The 19,847-nt window shown below is 42.5% G+C and overlaps 1 protein-coding gene across 15 annotated transcripts in view; it reads left to right on the forward strand.

Annotated features, from left to right (window-relative positions):
- The first annotated feature begins 1,560 nt into the window (after positions 1-1,560).
- Positions 1,561-19,847, forward strand: part of lrrfip2 (leucine rich repeat (in FLII) interacting protein 2) — a 39,599-nt gene continuing 21,312 nt past the window's right edge. For 6 of the 15 annotated variants that reach the window (XM_054749857.2, XM_054749859.2, XM_054749864.2 and 3 more), the window contains exons 1-16: positions 1,561-1,748; positions 2,875-3,004; positions 8,303-8,389; positions 8,648-8,707; positions 9,225-9,284; positions 9,418-9,456; positions 9,570-9,650; positions 12,501-12,545; positions 12,649-12,708; positions 12,920-13,018; positions 16,687-16,752; positions 16,896-16,949; positions 17,059-17,115; positions 17,426-17,500; positions 17,647-17,760; positions 18,176-18,217. In XM_054749857.2, coding sequence (XP_054605832.1) covers positions 2,915-3,004; positions 8,303-8,389; positions 8,648-8,707; positions 9,225-9,284; positions 9,418-9,456; positions 9,570-9,650; positions 12,501-12,545; positions 12,649-12,708; positions 12,920-13,018; positions 16,687-16,752; positions 16,896-16,949; positions 17,059-17,115; positions 17,426-17,500; positions 17,647-17,760; positions 18,176-18,217 — 1,029 coding nt within the window. In that variant the 5' untranslated portion in view covers positions 1,561-1,748; positions 2,875-2,914. The remainder of the gene's footprint in view (positions 1,749-2,874; positions 3,005-8,302; positions 8,390-8,647; positions 8,708-9,224; positions 9,285-9,417; positions 9,457-9,569; positions 9,651-12,500; positions 12,546-12,648; positions 12,709-12,919; positions 13,019-16,686; positions 16,753-16,895; positions 16,950-17,058; positions 17,116-17,425; positions 17,501-17,646; positions 17,761-18,175; positions 18,218-19,847) is intronic. The other 9 variants (XM_054749866.2, XM_054749868.2, XM_015943875.3 and 6 more) reach the window with 4 other exon arrangements.

Here is a 19,847-nt window from a genome sequence, read left to right on the forward strand (position 1 = left end):
TAGTGTAGGCATCCTGTCACAGTGTCCCGATTGATCATGCGCCCTGGCTACTTGGCCAAGGGGATGTCCCTTTGGCTGACTGGTAAGCACGCGTTACTCTCACCCGTGAGTCTGGGGATCGAATCCCGCCCGGGCCCTCGTTACTCCACCTTGCCACAGGCAGAATGCCTTCACCAGGTCAGAGATGAGGTTCTGCCCCAAGTGGAGGAGTTTAAGTATCTCGGGGTCTTGTTCATGAGTGAGGGAAAGATGGAGGACGAGATCGACAGGCGGATTGATGCGTCTGCAGTGATGCAAGTGTAGTACCGATCTGTCATGGTGAAGAGAGAGTGATCCAGAAGGAAAATCTGGATTTACCAGTCAATCTACGTTCATACCCCCACGCTCACGAGCTTTGGGTAGTGACTGAAAGAACAAGATCACAGATACAAGCGGCCGAAATTAGTTTTCTCCGCGTGGTGGCTGGGCTCTCCCTTAGAGATAAGGTGAGAAGATAGATCATCCGGGAGGAGGTGGGAGTAAATCCACTGCTCCTCCACATCAAGAGGAGCCAGTTGAAGTGGCTCAGGCATCTGATTAGGATGCCTTCTTGACACCTCCCTGGTGAGGTCCAACCAGGAGGAGACCTAAAGGTAGACCCAGGACACGCTGGAGGGACTATGTCTTCCCTGGCCAGGTAACACCTTGGGATTCCCTCAGAAGAGTTGGCCCAAGTGGCTGGGAAGACGGATGTGTGGGCCTCTCGACTTAGGCTGCTGCCCCCACGACCCGGCCGGATAAGCGGAAGAAAATAGATAGATGCATGGACGTTGTTCTGACTTTGCAAGTGGGGGAGGGGACACAACTGGCATGAAGACTGGGTGGGGGTGGGGTCTTTACTGTAAGTATGTGTGAAACTACAGACTAGAGGCTCTGACAAGTACACAGTTGGCAGGAATGGCCAATCACACGTTAGCAATTATCGGCAGAGCCAATAGGTGAGCTTATGGACGGTTCTAATGGGAAAGTGGTTGTTTTCTTCTTGGTCCAATAGCTCAACCAGTGTTGATTTAATATGGCAGCATATTGTTTTTGGACAGTAAAATGTGCAGGGGACAAAAAGTGTGTGTGTGTGTGTGTGTGTGTGTGGGGGGGGGGGGGGGGGGGTCCTCCCGTCCTGTCCCCCTCAAAAAAACTCCATCCGTGGATGGATAGATGTTAAAAGTTAAAACTTTACACTGTATTTTTCCTGTTATTTCAAAATGTTTTCATATTTCAGATATGAATGAGTATATAAGAAAACAATGAGCGCAATTCATGCGTTAACCGTACAAGTTATTTGGTATATCGTGAAAAGGAATGACAGAGAAACTTTTCTGGTTATTAAAATATTACATCACACGTTTCTGCTTTGTTTTTGCCAGAGTGACAAGAGAACGCTTCTATGTCCTAAGGCATGACGTTTCTGAATACGTTTTTTTAAGTAGAAAACAATCCTTCCCTAAATGGATATAATGTTAACATTTCCCGACCGCACCTGAAGGCACCATCACACCCTAATTTTTCCAAACATCCGGGGCATTTTCAGCCCAGCAGTGTGTGGACAGTGGAGAACGGTGGAGATCCGTGGAAAGAAAGGCGGACTGATGACAGCTGTCAGTGTGGACAAAAACTACTAATCTGTGGGGTGAAATCGAATGACTTGCTCTTGAAGGGACAACACCTTGACAGGATCGCGATTGTGTTATTATTTTAAAACTGTCGTAAAGGTAACGTGCTCATTTTGGTCTTGGAAATATGACGGGAGAGTCAGTCAGTTTGTCCTGGCTGTCTCTCAGGAGCGTCTAGGTTAGCCCCGCTAGCTAACTTAGCTAACTATCTAGCTAGGATTCATGAAGCTTCTTAAGGTTGTTTTCGGAGCTGCCATCAAGAGGACGGACAGTTCTCGGCTTGTTAAGCGTTTGAATTATTAATGGCTCGCTATGAGTTTATTGGTTTAAACTTTTAATGACATTTCTGAGAGCAAGTAATGCTAGTTAGCATTCCCAAAGTTAGCTTACTGAAGAGGTGGCTACTCACATTAACGCAAGTGAACTGGCCAGTAACAACAAATGGCGTTTACTGTGGTAACTTACGGTGGTTTATATTGGTCGTCAATATCAAATTTATTTTCTGTGCATTATTAGCTGGTGGGTACATTTGATTAGGCTTGAGTGTATGTGTGTGCTAACGTTTCAGCTGACTGTTGTGACTTAAGGTGTGTTATCTTTGTCATCTTCAAACTTGATCTAATTTCTTCATTTCCTGATCAGATAACTGTCATTAACATTAGTAGTTTTGTACCTGTGAATTTAAATATTCAATTTGAATGATCTGGACTCCTTGATTATTTGACTATTAAATACAGTCTGCCTTGAAGGCACTAACTAGCTGCAGTCACAATATTAATCTCACACATTTATATTTTAATGTAAGTGAGTCTAATCACATAATAATCGTGGATAGGTTTGTTTTAAATTAACTTATGTTTTCCTAATGTGTTTACAGGCTGATTTATGAGGCTGCACAGATCCTAAATGTCACATTAAAGCTGGTTCTTGTCAGCCACAACTGTTTTATCAGGAGTCCAAATGGGGTTCATACATGATGGACTGTCTGTTTTTGCAGGAATGGATGGGAGGCCCAGGGGAATGTGTGGGCTGTTGCATGCACAGTTAAAAGCGGGAGAAAGTAAACACAACCATATCAATATAGTCACTCGTGAACGACCATCTTCTGTACACAGTTTACTCAGTGTTACTGTAGTGTTTGGGTTTGTTTCCAGACCTGTTTAAACTGTTTTCTTTAGCATCTGCTCTTCACCGTTTTTTACAAACACAACTGTCGATGTTCCAGGTTCACACTAAATTGGTGACATTCCAGTGGCGGCACTGACATGGGGACACAAGGCACTGGCAGGAAGCGTGCTCCTTTAAAAGATCGCTTCTCAGCAGAAGATGAGGCTTTGAGTAGTATCGCTCGGGAGGTAAGTTCATGTTTCGTCACACAAGTCCATTTTGATGCAGAACACCGATCAATCTGCATCTTGTTCTCTAAGAGCCTCTCTGCTCCTGAGTTGAAGCAAATAATGTTTTACGCCGCTCTGATGTTCTTGTTTTACCTCGGGTATAGGTTGAACATTGATTTGTCATTTCTGTGTGTTGATAACGTGAGCAGCAGGACCATCGCCGTTTTAAGTAAAGGAAACACGAGCAGGCTGATCTGATGCTAACAGTTTGAAAGCCTTTATGCAAGATAATCAGATCTTTGAATATTTATTGTATGAGTTCCATTGCTTGTATTGGAAAAAAGCAAATTCCCTTATAATGCATTAGGGCTCATTTATTGAATATAGAATGCATAAATATAAAGAAAACTTTGACACCAGTGTTCTTCAAACAGTGACCTAATTCTAAAACAAACAAATGACTACGTTTGGATGATAAATATCACATAAGCGGCTGAGTTTGTAACCCTTATTTTATCTCGATGAGTCGGATTTGAGGCTTGTCTACAAAATTCCCATCAGACTGTTTCTGAGGGTTGTCTACAGGCTTGATGGAAAACAAGAGCTTCAGGGTAAATAATCATTTCATTTGTTTTTGTCAAAGCTGGAGCAGCAAAATATATCTTCATGTGGATATTCAGGTTTTTGCTGTTTGATGTTTGTTTTGGGGCAAATGAGTCGAAGAAGTCCGTCTGAGGCTTCAGAGCGTTTGAAAGTGTTTTTGTTTGAGAGAGAAAATCCAGGTAGAAGAGAGATGCAACCAAACCTGTAACAACATGCCCTGGGATTATTCCATTTTTCTTCCACAGCAAGCCATCCGTTCCTTAGCTTTTTTTGTTGTAGCCATTAAACATAAAATTCAAATTTCTGAGGTTTTCCATGACTGGCAGGTATTTAGAAATCTGGTACGAACCGTGCACGTCTCATCAAATCAGTTGAGATCATTGCAGCTAAATGTTGGTTAAATCAGTTAGTGAATAGATTTATGGTCCTTTTGTAAAGCTGCTCGACAGCAAATGCAAGGCCCCCTTAGCTCTCTTAACAGTCGTGCTGGCCGATCATAGTAACATGAGTCATCTGACCCTCCCTGTCGGGTCCTAAATCTGAATCTCTTTGTGGAGCAAATGAAAGATTAGATCCCGTGTGCGATGGGTTCAGTGGGTCAGTGTAACTTGTGCATCACTTCCTTCCCAAACCAATCCTCATAATGCAGCTTCTGCTTCATGGCTAAGAGAAGTTAAAGCCAGCCTGTCTGTGCCTGGCATGCTCGGTGAATAACCGATACCAACTGATTACATGGATGGGATCATTGTATCAAGTATAGTGGTGAAAAGATTGTGTAGCACTACAGATTTATTAGTCGTACATCAGTCAGGGTATCCGCGGGTCCTTAAAAAGTCTTAAAAAGTCTTAAATTTGCTTTTCCAAATTTAAGGCCTTGAAAATCCTTAAAAGTGACAAATAATCCTTAAATCCAGTTTCCAAAGGTCTTAAATGACCAAAGACCAAATAAACAAGATTATTTTATTTCTATAAAATTTTCGTGAGTTTCCACTGTTCTGCATTTTTTGTGTACGATGTTGGCGTAAGCGGAACCGTACACGTTCAGTTGGTTGTGAAAGGGGGCTATTTTTAGATGAACACATTAGCTGGTTAAGCTAGTGGGAGCTTGCACCATGGGGAAGTGAAAGTTTAATGGTAACTGGATGGCTAATCCCAAGTTTGCGACGTGGTTAGCGCTGTTTCCAGGCAATAGCTGGAAATTTATGGCTTAAATTTAATTTTAAAAATAGTTAAAAATAGCTTAAATTTGGTCAAAGTGGCCTTAAAATGGTCTTAAAAAGTCTTAAATTTGGCTCCTTTAAACCTGCAGATACCCTGATCAGTGTATTTATTACAGATTTTATCCAGTGTTTTTTCTAATGTTGCATTTAGGTTTATGAAGGTTGTGAAATCTTTACATTATTAATTCATACATTTTTTTGTTTTTCTGGAGCTCGAATGTCTTAAAGTTGTATCTTTTCTCACCTGATTCTGAGCTCCAAATGCTCCAAATGCCCCAATTATTTTCTCTGGAGCCACTTTGAATAAAGAGTTGGTATTTGCATGCTTTTGATGGGTCACTGAGCAGTTATTACACGGGGTTGGAGGTGTGTTGTAGTGGTGACGTTGTGCTGCTCAGGTTACCCTCCCAGGCCCGTGATGCAGCTCAAAGTCAGGCGTGGATGGGCTTGTCTATAGATAGGTCAGAGACGTCGGGTTCAGCTGTGCTGCTGTGTAGAGCAGGTCATACTGTCAGACGACTCAACAGGTGCAGAGCACACAGCCAGCAGTCCTGCCTGCTTGCTCATTTGCACTCTTATGAAGCATTAACCCCGGCTTCACAGTACCCCAAACAAAGATTTGTTGTGATTGTCTAACAGGTATCAAACAGACCCCAAAAATACAAAAATACTAATAGATATTGGCTTTGAAGTAACTTGGGAGAGTAAGTAAGTACTAAGTAGGTTGAAAAATGGCTGATCTATTAGTGTCTGAGCTCAGCTGGTTTTGCTAACCCATGCGTGTGGAGTAAAAAACAACCAACTGTGAGCAAATCGGTGTTTACATATCTCCATGTAGGAACCAGTTTGTGTTCAATGTGCAATGCCCCCTTTTGGCCTATAGGTGTCACTTTGGAAACTATGAAAGGGAGACCTTTCATTAAAGAGCAAGTCACCCCCAAATCAACTATTTTTTTCTGATAAACTATATAAATGAGTGTCTAATCGTGCTGCAGACACATGTAGTCAATAGTTTTGCACTTTAGTACATTTTAGTTCAAATTTAAATTTTCTGTCTGAAACTGTCAGTGTTGTGCCGTTGTCAGGTAAAAACTCTTCACTGTATTTTAATTTAAATCTGCCATCGCTATTGGCTAAGAGGTACCCTATGATGTAAACTGGTACATTATGATGTCACAATGTCGTGAGTGTGTGTATTTGTTAGTGGCTCCACCCTCTCGGTCTGCTAGGCAACATCATTTGTTGCATTTTTCAAACATGAAGTGGGAGTGAAGTACGCTTCTTGTAGGGGGTGACTTGCTCTTTAAAGAGCAAGTCACCCCCAAATAAACTTTTTTTTGCTGATAAACTAAATAAACGAGTGTCTAATCGTGCTGCAGACACTTGTAGTCAATAATTTGGCACTTCAGTGCATCTTAGTAAAAATTTAAATATTCTGCCTAAAACAGGCAGTGTTGTGCCGTTGTCAGGTAAAAACTCTGCACTGTATTTTAATTTAAATCTGCCATCGCTATTGGCTAAGAAGTATGCTATGATGTAAACTGGTACATTATGATGTCACAATGCTGTCGTGAGCCTGAGTGTGTGTGTATTTGTTAGCGGCTCCGCCCCCTCGGTCTGCTAGGCAACAGCATGTGTTGCATTTATCAAACATGAAGTGGGAGTGAAGTACGCTTCTTGTAGGGGGTGACTTGCTCTTTAAGGTGACAGGTGTAGTCTGTTTTGTGTTGCCATGCATTCATGTTTGGAACTTTGGAACTTGTGAACATTGGATTTTCACGATACTTCCTGGTAATCAAGTTACCTGGATGGAATCGGTCTTATTGTTATCGTCATGTCAACAATCAAAACAGCTGTAGCACAGGTGGCGCGCATGCCGACCCGCTTACCAAACACCTCAATGGCTGTAAGTGTAGACGTAGCTGCCATGCTTGGTGATATGCTCGCGGTGCAAGAGACCAAGACGTCATCTCTGGTAGGTTTTCTTTGTCAGAAAGCTCAGCGTAGTGTGATGTGCTCAATTTAATTAATTAAAATAAGTTTGTTGGGTCATTAATACCTTTACATTTAACTACAATCATCACCCGCTTTCTGTAATATTATCACTGCAAAACAAGAGGTGTTGTGTTTTGTTGAGTCCAGGTTGGTATTGAAACAGGAACACCTAAACTCGGAGGTCTTTTGTTTTGGCATTGCAGATAAGAAACTGCTGGAATGCTGATAGTGGGATACTGTACAGACTAGCACTGGTATTTATGGTCTTAGTTTCTGATAAAAGGCTGGACTCTGTGAACTTGAGTGCCATTCTTTGTAGATGTAATGTTTAGTCTTTGATTATGTGCAGCACATAGTGACTAATGAAGCCGTGATAGAAGAACGGAGCGCAGGGTGATCTGCGTGGCCATCACCCCCCACCTCCAGGCTGTCCGGGGGATGCTTTAATTATTGCCTTCTGCCGAGGAACTTTGTAAAATTAGCTCCTGCTTAGATTCTAACTCAGTTGGGGAGCATTTAAAACTATTTCCACATATCCCTAAAGGAGTTTTTATTGGATTTAGCTTGGCTTTTGCATTCGTGTTTATGATTAAAGTTCAGCTCTTGAGATTTCGTGGAGTTTTCTGTGTTTACAGTCTGACTAGAAGCACTATTCCTTTGTATGCAGTTTGATTCTTCCCCATGAGGGTTTTGAATTACCCCTCCTGAAGTTGATAGTTCACACATGTTTGGACAGAGGTAGCGCTTGGAGATAAAACCAGTCGTGGGAGATCCTATTGAGGTCTTTGTACCAATAACAGAATAGACAGTGCCTTTCAGACACCGTCCGTGACTCTTTTTCTAATTTTAAGGATATTTCATACGTATTGAAAATTGTCAGAGGAAATTGTTGTTTTTTAAATTAAAGATGTTGAATATTCTATGTATTTGTCTGTTATGCACCTACCACTGGGCTCAGGATGGGCAATACTTTGCTGTTGGAAGAAGGCAATCTGAGCAACAGGTCAAAAGTAACCTTCCTAACATCAAAATTGGAAGCTAAGATAACACCATCAATAGGTTTTTCCTATAAAGTGCTCGAGTAAAGAAATAGCAACCTGCCTTTTCTGATTTTAATCGCAGAAAATTAAAAGTCTCTCAAGTTTTTATATCTTTAAGACATACTGATCTGATTGCCTGATTGGACTAATCCGGCTTCATAGATAAATCTGAGTATCATCTGCATAACCATAGACCAACACCATGTAAGAATAAATAAAAGAAAATGTGTTCCAAGTACCTAACCCTGTGGAACTCCATTAAATAATAATCCATTAAATAAAATTGACAAAAGAGATGACGTTTTGAGTACCCAAACATAATCAGCTATAAATCTGCTGTTCAGTTATTTGCTTGAGTGACCACCCTTCTTTTGCTTATTTACTGTTTGCACCCACTGGCTGTGACATCCAAATTCCCGTCACGCCCGACGAGTGTGTTTATGCTGCTTCTCTTACAGGCGGAGGCGAGGCTGGCGGCAAAACGAGCTGCTCGGGCGGAGGCCAGAGATATTCGGATGAGGGAACTAGAACGACAACAGAAAGAGGTATTTCATGCAAATCGATGTGCAGAGATGCGCTTGGGGACTGATCCATCTCAGTAAACAATTCTGTTCCTCGGTCCCCCACCAGCGTCCCTAAAGTGCTTTTTGCCTTTTTGGTTCTCGCATCGATGTGTCTAAAAATGAAAGTGCTGCACGTCCACAGATAAAACCAGAAGTTCTATTCCTGACCAGAGTGTCTTTCGGCAGTTTTGACAGAAGCATGATTGTATGTTTTTCCTGGCGTTTCTCCTCCCCGTTCAGCTTTCTTACCACTCATCCAGCAGTAGCAACAGAAAATGGGGTCAGATCCACCAGTGGATGGTAGGCAAGCAAAGGAGTTCTGTTGCTTTCTTTTCCACTAACACAGTGGTGTGGCGCTGAGCCTGTCAGCCTGACCATTTAGCTGCTCACTGGCTAGTTTGTACATCATGGTGAAAATATGCCTCAGTGGTATATTTGCTTTGGAGACACCGTGACTTGTGAGCGTGTGTATTTGGAGAGTTGGTTTTGGCCTTTGGCTTTTCTACAGCGCGGTTCAGTCTGCAAGCTAGTAGCTGGTTTGAACTTATAACTGTAGTCAAACTTTTTCCTGCTTTGAATTAATCTGTGTGTTTTTTAGTGTGTTGATCCATGAAGAAAAGATTTATGGGTGATGCTAAAATGTTCTTTTGTTGTTACTACAGGCCATTAATCGTTCCTCTGTGCTCCGCAAACTTGACTTTTCCTAATTTCTAACATCTGTTGGGTGAAAAATAAGCATGAAGACTGCGTTTGTCAAATCCAAGGGGCTTCACTTTTGTGTTTTACCATCCTTTCTGGCTTTCTTTCCTGATTCCAGGCCGAAACGGAAAAAGCCAGAGCCTCTAGTAGTAGTAGATCCAGCAGCCGTCGTCACCGGGTCTGTATCTCTCTCACACGTTTCCTCTTTGTCTTCATTTTTTTCCTCTTCCTTCCTCTTTCTTTTCACTTATATCTCATCAGCCACATTTGTCTTTGTGTTCTGCTCTGACTTTTTCTTTTCACATAAACAGGGGCTGGATGATGATGTCATGTCAGTCCGCAGCTACAGGGTGTGTACGAAGGGACGCTCTCAAGTGTGAAAGTTGTTTTTAGAAGAGCACTCATGAAATTAATAGTTAAACCTTGTTGTGCCATCTTAATTATTATTTTCTTCTGCCTGAAGTCAACATCATCAGCCGTACGGGACGTCGGGTCCATCAAGGATCGGTCCAGTTCTCGTAAAAAGGACACTTTGGTGCGTTGTGTGAGTGTTCGTGTGGTGGAGCAAAATATGTTTAGGATTTCTGCCTGGTGTCCTAAATCTTCATCAGATTACACGTTCGAAGTCTAAAAGTAGACGAAGAACACTCAAACAAGGCAAAAATAAGCCTTGTTATTTATAAAAGAAAAAGTTCCAGTGACGTTTTGCGTGTCTGAACTGATCAGAGTTTGCGGTGACCAGCTTGGAGTTTTTCTGCTTCCAAAATCTGTGTGAGAATATCGTGATGCTTTATTAATCTGAGGCTGGATTCATTCCAACAAATCAAACATTTGAGAACCACAACCAAAACTAACCCACTCACTGGCCAGTTTATTAGGTACGCCTTACCAGTGCCAGGTTGAACCCTCTTGCCTTCAGAACATCCCTGAGAGGTTCTGGTCCATCGTGACATGACGACATCAGCTCCATCTCTGATGAGAACCTCCGGTTCCACCCCATTACAAAGGTTCTGGACTGTGGATGCTGTTGGAGTCTAGTGAACTCGTAACAGTTGGAGATAATCTGAGCTTTGTGACATGGAGCATGGTCCTGCTGGAAGTAGGTCATCAGAAGATTGGTCCATGTTGCCGTAAAGCAGGGGTGTCAAACTCAAACTCACACGGGGCCCAAATGAAACTCTGGGACGGAGTCGAGGGCCAAACTTCATATTTTCTGAAAAAGTGACGGCAAATTTGCCCATTTTCTTTATCAACATGTATGCAATTTTGAACCTTTAAATTTGGAAACAAACTTATTTCTGCATTAACACTGAATGTGGAATAACCTAATGACACACGAGCAAGTCCGTTTTAAATAAAACACATCAGTGGTATTCATTACTTGTGGTATAATCAGCATTTTTAAAATCTATTCAGGATTTATGTTTTCTTGTTTATTCATTTTTCTTATTTTTATTCTCCTTTTTTTCTCCTGTAATACGTGTCATCGCTGCTGTGACGTCTAGCTTTCCCCACTGAGGAACAATATAGGGATTTTCTATTCCATTCATCTATCTGCAGCCTTTCCACTTCCTGTTTACTGTAGGTTAAATCTTTTCTCACGGGCCAACAACAAAATAAAATATAATTTTATCTTAAATGAAAATGCAACATCTCACCTGTTAACTTTCATGTTTTGGAGCAGAAAAAGAGTAGCCTAGTGAACTAGACCAAATCCTTGCTTTGCAAAGTTTGGTCTAGGCACGCTCCATTGAAAACCCCGCAGCTCCTACCAGGACTCTGGCTAGCCAATCACAGCTCTCTAGAGGGGTTTCAAACACATAAAGAGCTGTGATTGATCCATAATGGTGGGTCAATCATAGTGCTCTGTCTGCTTAGTGAACAAATCACAGAGCTTTATCTGCTTTGTGGGCCAATCAGGGCACTCTATATGCCTGGTGGGTGGGATGATGCAACAGAGTGAAACAAGAGTATGTCACATTCATTGTCCAGTGGAATGCGGAGATCATTTGAAAGACAACGGTAGAACCCGCCCCACAACCGAGAGCCGTCAATGGAGCGTGGCCAGACTAAATAATACATTTATTTAGTCTGGCTTGCCAGGCTAGAAAAAGAGCATAAAACCAACATATTTAAAGCTCAGTTTGCTCCACTGGTTTACTGTGATGCTCACCTGTTCCAGCCAGATACCTGCATCATGGGGTTGATCTGAGCTGAGGAGGAGACTCCTGTTGTTTTGTTCATCTTCATCATAATAATGAAAACATTAGATGACAACAGGTGCTCACATAGGTTTGTGCTGATGAACATGTCTGAGCAGCTTGACCACGTTGTTGTGTGTCGGGGAGGAAAAATAACAACTACAGCAGCCACAGAGCTGTGCTGGTTTGAGCGTGTCGCTGCTCGCTGGAGTTACATCAGCTCTGTCTGGACGTTAGTTGGAAAACTTTCTCTTTCAGTCGTGAACACGTTACTGAGCGGCTAGAATCTCCGTTTCTGGGCTTCAACGTCAGAAAACAGCTGAGTGAACTCGGCGCTGAGTGAGAGGAGTGTAGTTTGTCCGAGACAGCGGAGCTGCAGACACCGGCAGCAGACGCTGGAAAAAACACAAAGGAGGGGGCGCGTCGGCTCCGCACTAACGCCGCAAAGCATCATGGGAGTTGAAATCTTTGCGGTAAAATCGGCCAGCGGGCCAGTTTTAATATATTTTTGATATTTATCTCGCGGGCCACGGCCCGCGGGCCTTGTGTCTGACACACGTGCCGTAAAGGGATGGACATGGTCAGCAACAAGACTCGGGTAGGCTGTGGTGTTTTAAACCAGGCTCAGGTTGAGCTGAGGGGTCCAAAGTGGCAAAACATCTTCACCACCACTATTACACCAGCAGCCTGAAGGGTGGATCCAGATGGTTGTGGGTGAAATTCCCAGCAGATTATGAACTACTTAGATCAACAATCATGCCACAGTCAAAGGCTCTTTATTCTGATGCCCAGGTTGAACTTCGCCTCATCTAGACGTCTAAATGCTGCCATGTAACTGGATAATTAGCTGTTTGTGCTGAAGGTGTACCTAATGGGGTGGCCATTTAAATGCCAGAGTTCAGCCGATGACGGCGTGTTAAACGGAACTAATTCTGCTCTCCTCCTGGTTTGAGATTTCCTCCTTCAGGTCATCATATCTGCTTATTTAGTTGAGCAGCTTTTTGCTCCCAGAACATGAGAACTGACCTCCTTCGTGTTGTTTCATCTGACGCATGGAGCACTACCACTAGCCTGTAATTGTGTGGTGTTTAAGGATTGGGTGTGTGCTAATGTCAAGGTGCATGTATGTTTATCGGAGTTAACAGTTCACATCTTTACTGGTCTTCTGATTGGTTCTCCTGGTCTCTCCTCAGTCCGATGGCCTCTCTAGCTCCATCCTCAAGAGCGCCCGCTCTACTGTATGTAGTTCTATGCTGACCTTTCATTTTCTACTCATCTATTTCCCTTTCTGCATATCACCCTGTTCTCTTTCTTTTTCTTACATTTTGTGGGTCTGAACAGAGTTCTGTGTACAGCGACCTGCAAAGCCATAGAAAGACGTCATCAAAGAAGGGCCTCCTGGTCAGTCGACTCTAAATATTCACGTCTCAGCGTTGGTTTGAAGCATGGCAGCGGTGCAGACTCGTAGAGTTTTCTGTTGATGACCTTTAGCCTTGATAAGCCTGAGCGATCATTGCTTTATGGCGCATTGATCAAGCAATGTTGCAGTAATTCAGCGCTTCAAGATAAAGACTGACATGCTGCTTGAGGTCGTGTTATGTCCCTCTTCTAGACTGGACTGTACCATGATCAGAGGAACTACAGCAGCCTAATGAAGACCACCAAACCATCTCCCCTGCCTTCCACCTCCACCTCCATCTATCAGCCACGGGTTGGTCCTCTTGTCAGGGTCTGAAGTGGTGAAACTGGGTCAATTCTCTAGATTCACAACTATCATGAATATTTATGAGCCGGGCATAGTTTCTACTTAATTGTAAAAAGGGACAAACAACAGCGTGTTAGGGTTTTTGTGGATTTAAAGATAAACGGGGTGGGGGAGGGGTTAAAAGCTGGGAAATATTAAGAGATTAAATTCATGTATTTATGTGGAAAAGAACTCCGATGTGGAGATCAACCGATATGGTTTTTCCATATCCGATATGTAGAGGTCACGGCCAGCTGATGGCCAACGTGTGCAGCTGATTTTCACAGCTGAAATCTGGACGTTTTCTTTGTTATTTAAATGCTAAGCAGCAGCTGATGTGCAACATTTCTGAAACTGAATCTGTTTTTGAACACCGAATTCAACCAAAACAGGTGAATATATAAAAAACAATGAAGTTTGGCCTGATGCATTGGCTGACCGACGTCTCGTCTAGCCGTACTCTGATGTAGGAAAGGTCCAAAATATCCGAGGAAAAATGTTGACAAAATGCAAAAATGCATAAAGCTACATTTTGAACATTTATATTTTCAAGAACAAAGTAAAAGTTGAAAACTCCCACATTTAGCAGAAATGACCACTTTTGTTAAATTATACATTTGCAACATAAATAGTCTCAATTTTCTCAGATTTACCAGAAACAATCCTATGATTTTTGTAAAGTCACACATTTTTGTTTAAAACAAAAGGAAATTTACTGAGATTAAAGTTTTGATTTTCAGGAGATAAATTTGTATATTCTCTAAAGTGTAGACTGGAAATTTGTGATTAGAAGACGAAAAAAGTTTCCAAAAAAAGGGTTTCCAATTTTTAACCCAGATGTTTGTTGGTTTTCAAAAACTCCTTTTGTTTTTTGTTTTTTTTCTGGTAAATTTAAACTTGTGGTTCACTGAAAAACGTATAATCCATGTTTTTTTTAATCGTTCACTCTGAGTTTCACATGCAGGCTGAACGTGAAAATAGTGTTCTACCCCTATTTTCTGCATTAGCCACCAATAGAAAATAGGCGAGGAAAAAGCCTCTTAGATCCATGTTCAGCATTCATGAACTCACCCATCTTAGCTCGCAACAGGGAAGGCTGTTGTTTAGCTTCTAAGAGAGACCAGAGCTCGTCGCTTCTAGTAGAAGCTAACCGTTAGCATTAACACCTTCAGAGGATGGTAGAACGTGTTTGTGCTTGTGTTAGTTGCAGTGGCAGTTTTACCATTAGGCATAGGTCAGCGGCCGCCTGGTGCCCCCTTGTGTTGGGGGGCCCCCTAGCCCTGACCGCTGGCACCCCTCTGTTAATGCCACCACAATAATCTTATTACCAACCTGTGGCCGCAAACGGGATTGGACATGCGCACTTCTCATTGCCACAATTCCTGAGCCGTTCAAGATATCATTAAAATTCCAAAAGTGCTGAAAAGATTAAAAATGGGGCTTTTCGTGCATATACAAGACATTACGGTAGCCACCGGGATTCCCTGTCTTGAGCGCAACGAATCACAACACAGATTCAGAGACGTGCTGAGTTTGTCATCCAAAATGCTCCGTTTTATAACTTTTGAATGGCTGGTCAGATCCAGGAAATTCCAACGGTTCCTAGAAGTACATAAAAGCAGCTTTCCAATGATCTTGAGCACGAATCAATCAGAGTTATGGAAAATATCGCTACGAGGGGAAATCCTGCTGTACAGCTTGATTGAAACGGAGCGCAGCGCCGCGGTGAAAGCGGATAACGGAACGGGGAAGCTAAAAACCAGCATGAAATTATGGAAATGCCTCAAAGAAAATCAACACGATCTATTAGGTGTCCCAGAAGGCTTATATCTGAAGACCGTGACCACGAAGAAGGACAGATCTCCAGTGAACCAGGGTATGAACGTTTGTTCAGTCTTTATATTTTATTTTTTTTATTTGAACAACCCTCAACTATTTGCTAATTGTAAGATTCAGCTTCATTCCAGCATTATTTATCTTTTTACAATAAATAATTATACTTGCTAAAACAAATGTTTTTGGTATAGCAGCACGGTGTGCAAGAGAAGCACCCATGGCAGTGTGAGGTGTGCAAGACTCTGCCTGCAGCTGGAGAGAAACTGCTTCAAGGTCTACCACATCAAATAAAAACGTCTGAAAGTTTACAAAAATAAATGGTCTTAAAAACTGCTAAAAATGATACAAAGGTTCACACTTTTTTAGGAATAGATGCATTTCAGTTCAAAGTTTAAACTGTTTGCCCAGTAATTTTGAAGTTCCTGTTCAGTAATAAATGTAAAAAATTCAAATCCGTTTTTTGCTTTTTTTACTTTTAAGCTGATTTTTTAAAGGCTTTAATAGCAATAACTTCTAAATACAAACCATACACTGAAAGCTGAGGTTGTTCTGAAAAAAGGAGAAGAGTTACACACACTTTGTACTTTTATTACAATTTTAAAGCCATAAGAAAAAATACCAGGCGGCCCTGTTATAATTATGGTCATAAGAGGGTTATTAAGACGGCGATGCACAAACAGGAAGTGATTGGTAGTCATTCCACTCCAATCCAGTTGGTGGCAGTAATGCACCAAATTGTTGTTTGCCAAGTGCCATAAGACCACAAATAATAATAAGAAGAGAGGCGGGAGCGTTCGTAAAAACTCAAAGCGATAGTCAAAACATGAAGCATGAAACGGAGTTATCCTAGTGGCTCCAATAAGAAAGAAGCAGCTTGCTTCATAAAAGCTTTTATTTTCACTTCTGAAAGTGACGTCGTTTTTCGCTTTAAACATCAAAAGGAAGCAGAAAGGAAAGACAATGGAAAATATTTCAAGGGAGGAAAACACGGACCAAAATGGAAAATAGAAGAAAAATAACTAAGGCTAAAGCACAGGAGCACTGACAGGAAAAAGAAAGCAGAGCAAATACTGAAAGCGCTCAAAAGGAGGGAAATACAGGAAAAAAGAGGAGGACTAATAAAAAGGGAAAATAATTTGTGTCAGAAGAGGGGAGAGTTTCGCAAATCCAGTTAAAGATAAGATTGTCGACAATTTAGTGTAAGGGGCTCCATGTCTGTGTTCGCCTCGGGCCCCCAAATTGCTAAATCCGCCCCTGGTCATTTGTGGAGATAAAGCATTGTTGCCTTTTTGTTTTGCCCACGAATAAAGAGTGAAAGAAGGCAGTGGAGGAGTCACATTAATATTAGCCAATCAGAGGAGAGATGTTTGCATATCATGAATTTTAACGAGTAAAACTCCAACTTTTCTCAATGTAACACTTTGTCCAACATCATAAAGAATCTGTGTGTTTTCACATGAATATATGATAATCTCAGGATTTACTTTTCCTCTTTCCCCTCCCTTTGGCTCCATCTCTTTATTTTTACTCTATAATAATGCCGTACGTGTCGTAAAATCATTTGTGTTTGATGTTTCGTCTCCTGCAGGAACCGCTGATGTTAGCCGGGCCCTCGCAGTTTTTAAACAGCCACGTTTTCTTCTGACACTTGACATTAAATTCTGTAAACGCTACCAGATCAGCAGAACACTAGTCCTGTTTTCACTTTACCTCTTAAATTCCTCAACACTGTGACTCTGGCTAAAACATCCCACTGTTCAGTAACGTGACCCTCCTCCTGCTCCTTTCCTGTCCCGCAGGCCACCACCTCCCCCTCTCCCTCCTCCACCTCCACTGGCATGGGGCTGCCTCGCAGCTACAGCATGGTCAGTTTCAGTAGCTGGCGTTGGTCTGCCTGTTTCTGGTCACCTTCAAACCATCTCCTTCTCTCTGTTATTCAGCCACTCAGAGACTTCTGTCCTGTTTTATTTTTCGTCTGTGTGTTTGTGAATCATCTCTCACGTCACAGGCCTCTATTTATGATAACGCCGGTCTTTATGGCTCAAGCTACAATTCCAAAGCTGTAAGTCCTCTGAATGTTTGTGAAAGCAGTATTTTGGGGGGGAATATTGATCCAACAACAGTTTAGCCTTGTGGCCTGACATATGTCCTCCTCCTTCCCTCGTCTTTAGCCCTCTGAATACAGCTGGTACTCCTCTGGAGCCAGCTCCACTCAGAGCAGCCCTGCGGTGAGCACCTTTAAACACTCACAGCACCGACATTCACTCCTAACGAGCACTTTCCTGCTCCCATCCCGCTAGGACAGATGTTAGCGATAGCTCGTAGCGGGAAGCCGTGTTGCTGATGGAGTTGGTCTTGCTTTATTTATGTTGCTTTGTTTGTATGAAAAGGCTTTGCTCACAGGTAAATAATAATCTATTCCAATAATCTGTTCAATACAAACAGTTGGATGTGTGCTGATGTTGGTTGTAACAAAGCGACTCGAGCCTGCAGCCGTCTAACGCTACGTTGGGTTTTTATCTGTGTGGATATTTCCAGCACTCGTCCTCAGACGACGACACTGTGAGCAGTGTGTCCCAGGAACACTACGGCAGAGGCCGGAGGGACAGTGTGGTGAGCTGTAGCTACTGGGCTTCCCCAAACCTCAACGGATGTGATTCTGTCGCGATATTTATACTTTTATCATCTTTTCTGTGTGAAGTTGACTCTTCATTCCTGTTTGATTCCACTCTCCCCTTCATCCTTTGTGTTGTAAGTAGCTGTCGGACTTTTCGGACATTAGTGAGTCTGCGGCTGATTATTTCAGCCGCTCCAACCGAAGGGGCAGTATTGTGTCAGACCTCGATGACTTAAGCAATCCTGATCTGGACGCCGTAAGTGCCCGATCTGAGCTCACGTCTGCGTGCTGTGGGAATGTCGAAATCCAGTGCATGGCCAAAGAAAACACAAATGGATGACGCCTGTAATAACAACGAATGCTTCAGACTCATGCCACATTATGTGCATTCTACTGAAAACTTTACTACCTATAATAGAAAATCAACAACAAAGTGGACGTGTGTGCAGCAGCATGCGTTAAAAAAGGTTTTCTTCTTTGAGTGTTTTTTTTTTGTGGACGTGTTTGATTTTGGTTGACGGTTCTGCTGAGGTTGTGGACATGCAGCACTCATCCGAGACTCACGAACTAACTTTCTGGTTTAAAGGCTCTGAAAAGGCATGCAGGCAAGAACAAGTTCTCTCGAACAGCCGACAACTTTCTCTTACAAAATGATTTTCTCTTTTCTACAGCTGGATGAGAAATGTGACAAGCAGTATCCAGATTATACTCGGGTAAGTCAACGACACATCTGCTCATACGTGAACTCGGTTCGATGCCGTGGTCATTTAGCAAAGTTTTTCATCTGCATGAGTAAGACGGGTTGTTCACTGATATGTCCCAAGTAGCACTGGAAGGTGTGTTCAAATTCTCCGACTAGTAAAAATACAAATCTGGGAATGGTGAAATGAAACACAGTAGAGACCAACATGGTGCAGAAGTTCACTAATGTCCAGCTCGGACTGCGAAACCATCTAAAGGCTCGGGAAACCTGTGCAGGTGTTCTCGATTCATTAGCTGATAAAATTGTGACACTTTAAATCTAGAATATTGAACCTTTTCACAATATTCTGATGACTGAGATTTAGAATTTTGTGTTCTCGTCAGCTGTGAGCCATCATCAACACAACTATAACAAATAAAGGCTGAAACTGCATGGAATGAGTCTGTCTCATATCTTAGTTTACAGATTTAGTGAGATAAATTAACTTGTGCGACAGTTTCTAATTTGCCAGTTCCACCTGTAGCTAAACAGGTACCTGTAGCTGTACCTGTAACCTGTAGCTAACAGGCTAAACAGCTAAACGGGTACCTGTAGCTGTACCTGTAACCTGTAGCTAACAGGCTAAACAGCTAAACGGGTACCTGTAGCTGTACCTGTAACCTGTAGCTAACAGGCTAAACAGCTAAACGGGTACCTGTAGCTGTACCTGTAACCTGTAGCTAACAGGCTAAACAGCTAAACAGGTACCTGTAGCTGTACTTGTAACCTGTAGCTAAACGGGTACCTGTAGCTGTACCTGTAACCTGTAGCTAACAGGCTAAACAGCTAAACGGGTACCTGTAGCTGTACTTGTAACCTGTAGCTAAACAGGTACCTGTAGCTGTACCTGTAACCTGTAGCTAACAGGCTAAACAGCTAAACGGGTACCTGTAGCTGTACCTGTAACCTGTAGCTAACAGGCTAAACAGCTAAACGGGTACCTGTAGCTGTACCTGTAACCTGTAGCTAACAGGCTAAACAGCTAAACGGGTACCTGTAGCTGTACTTGTAACCTGTAGCTAAACAGGTACCTGTAGCTGTACTTGTAACCTGTAGCTAAACAGGTACCTGTAGCTGTACTTGTAACCTGTAGCTAAACAGGTACCTGTAGCTGTACCTGTAACCTGTAGCTAACAGGCTAAACAGCTAAACGGGTACCTGTAGCTGAACCTGTAGCTAACAGGCTAAACAGCTAAACGGGTACCTGTAGCTGTAGCTGTAACCTGTAGCTAACAGGCTAAACAGCTAAACAGGTACCTGTAGCTGTACCTGTAACCTGTAGCTAACAGGCTAAACAGCTAAACGGGTACCTGTAGCTGTACTTGTAACCTGTAGCTAAACAGGTACCTGTAGCTGTACCTGTAACCTGCAGCTAACAGGCTAAACAGCTAAATGGGTACCTGTAGCTGTACCTGTAACCTGTAGCTAACAGGCTAAACAGCTAAACGGGTACCTGTAGCTGTACCTGTAACCTGTAGCTAACAGGCTAAACAGCTAAACGGGTACCTGTAGCTCTACTTGTAACCTGTAGCTAAACAGGTACCTGTAGCTGTACTTGTAACCTGTAGCTAACAGGCTAAACAGCTAAATTAAATTCTGGC

This window comes from Nothobranchius furzeri, chromosome 12, assembly GCF_043380555.1.
Source record: "Nothobranchius furzeri strain GRZ-AD chromosome 12, NfurGRZ-RIMD1, whole genome shotgun sequence".
Taxonomy (NCBI): domain Eukaryota; kingdom Metazoa; phylum Chordata; class Actinopteri; order Cyprinodontiformes; family Nothobranchiidae; genus Nothobranchius; species Nothobranchius furzeri.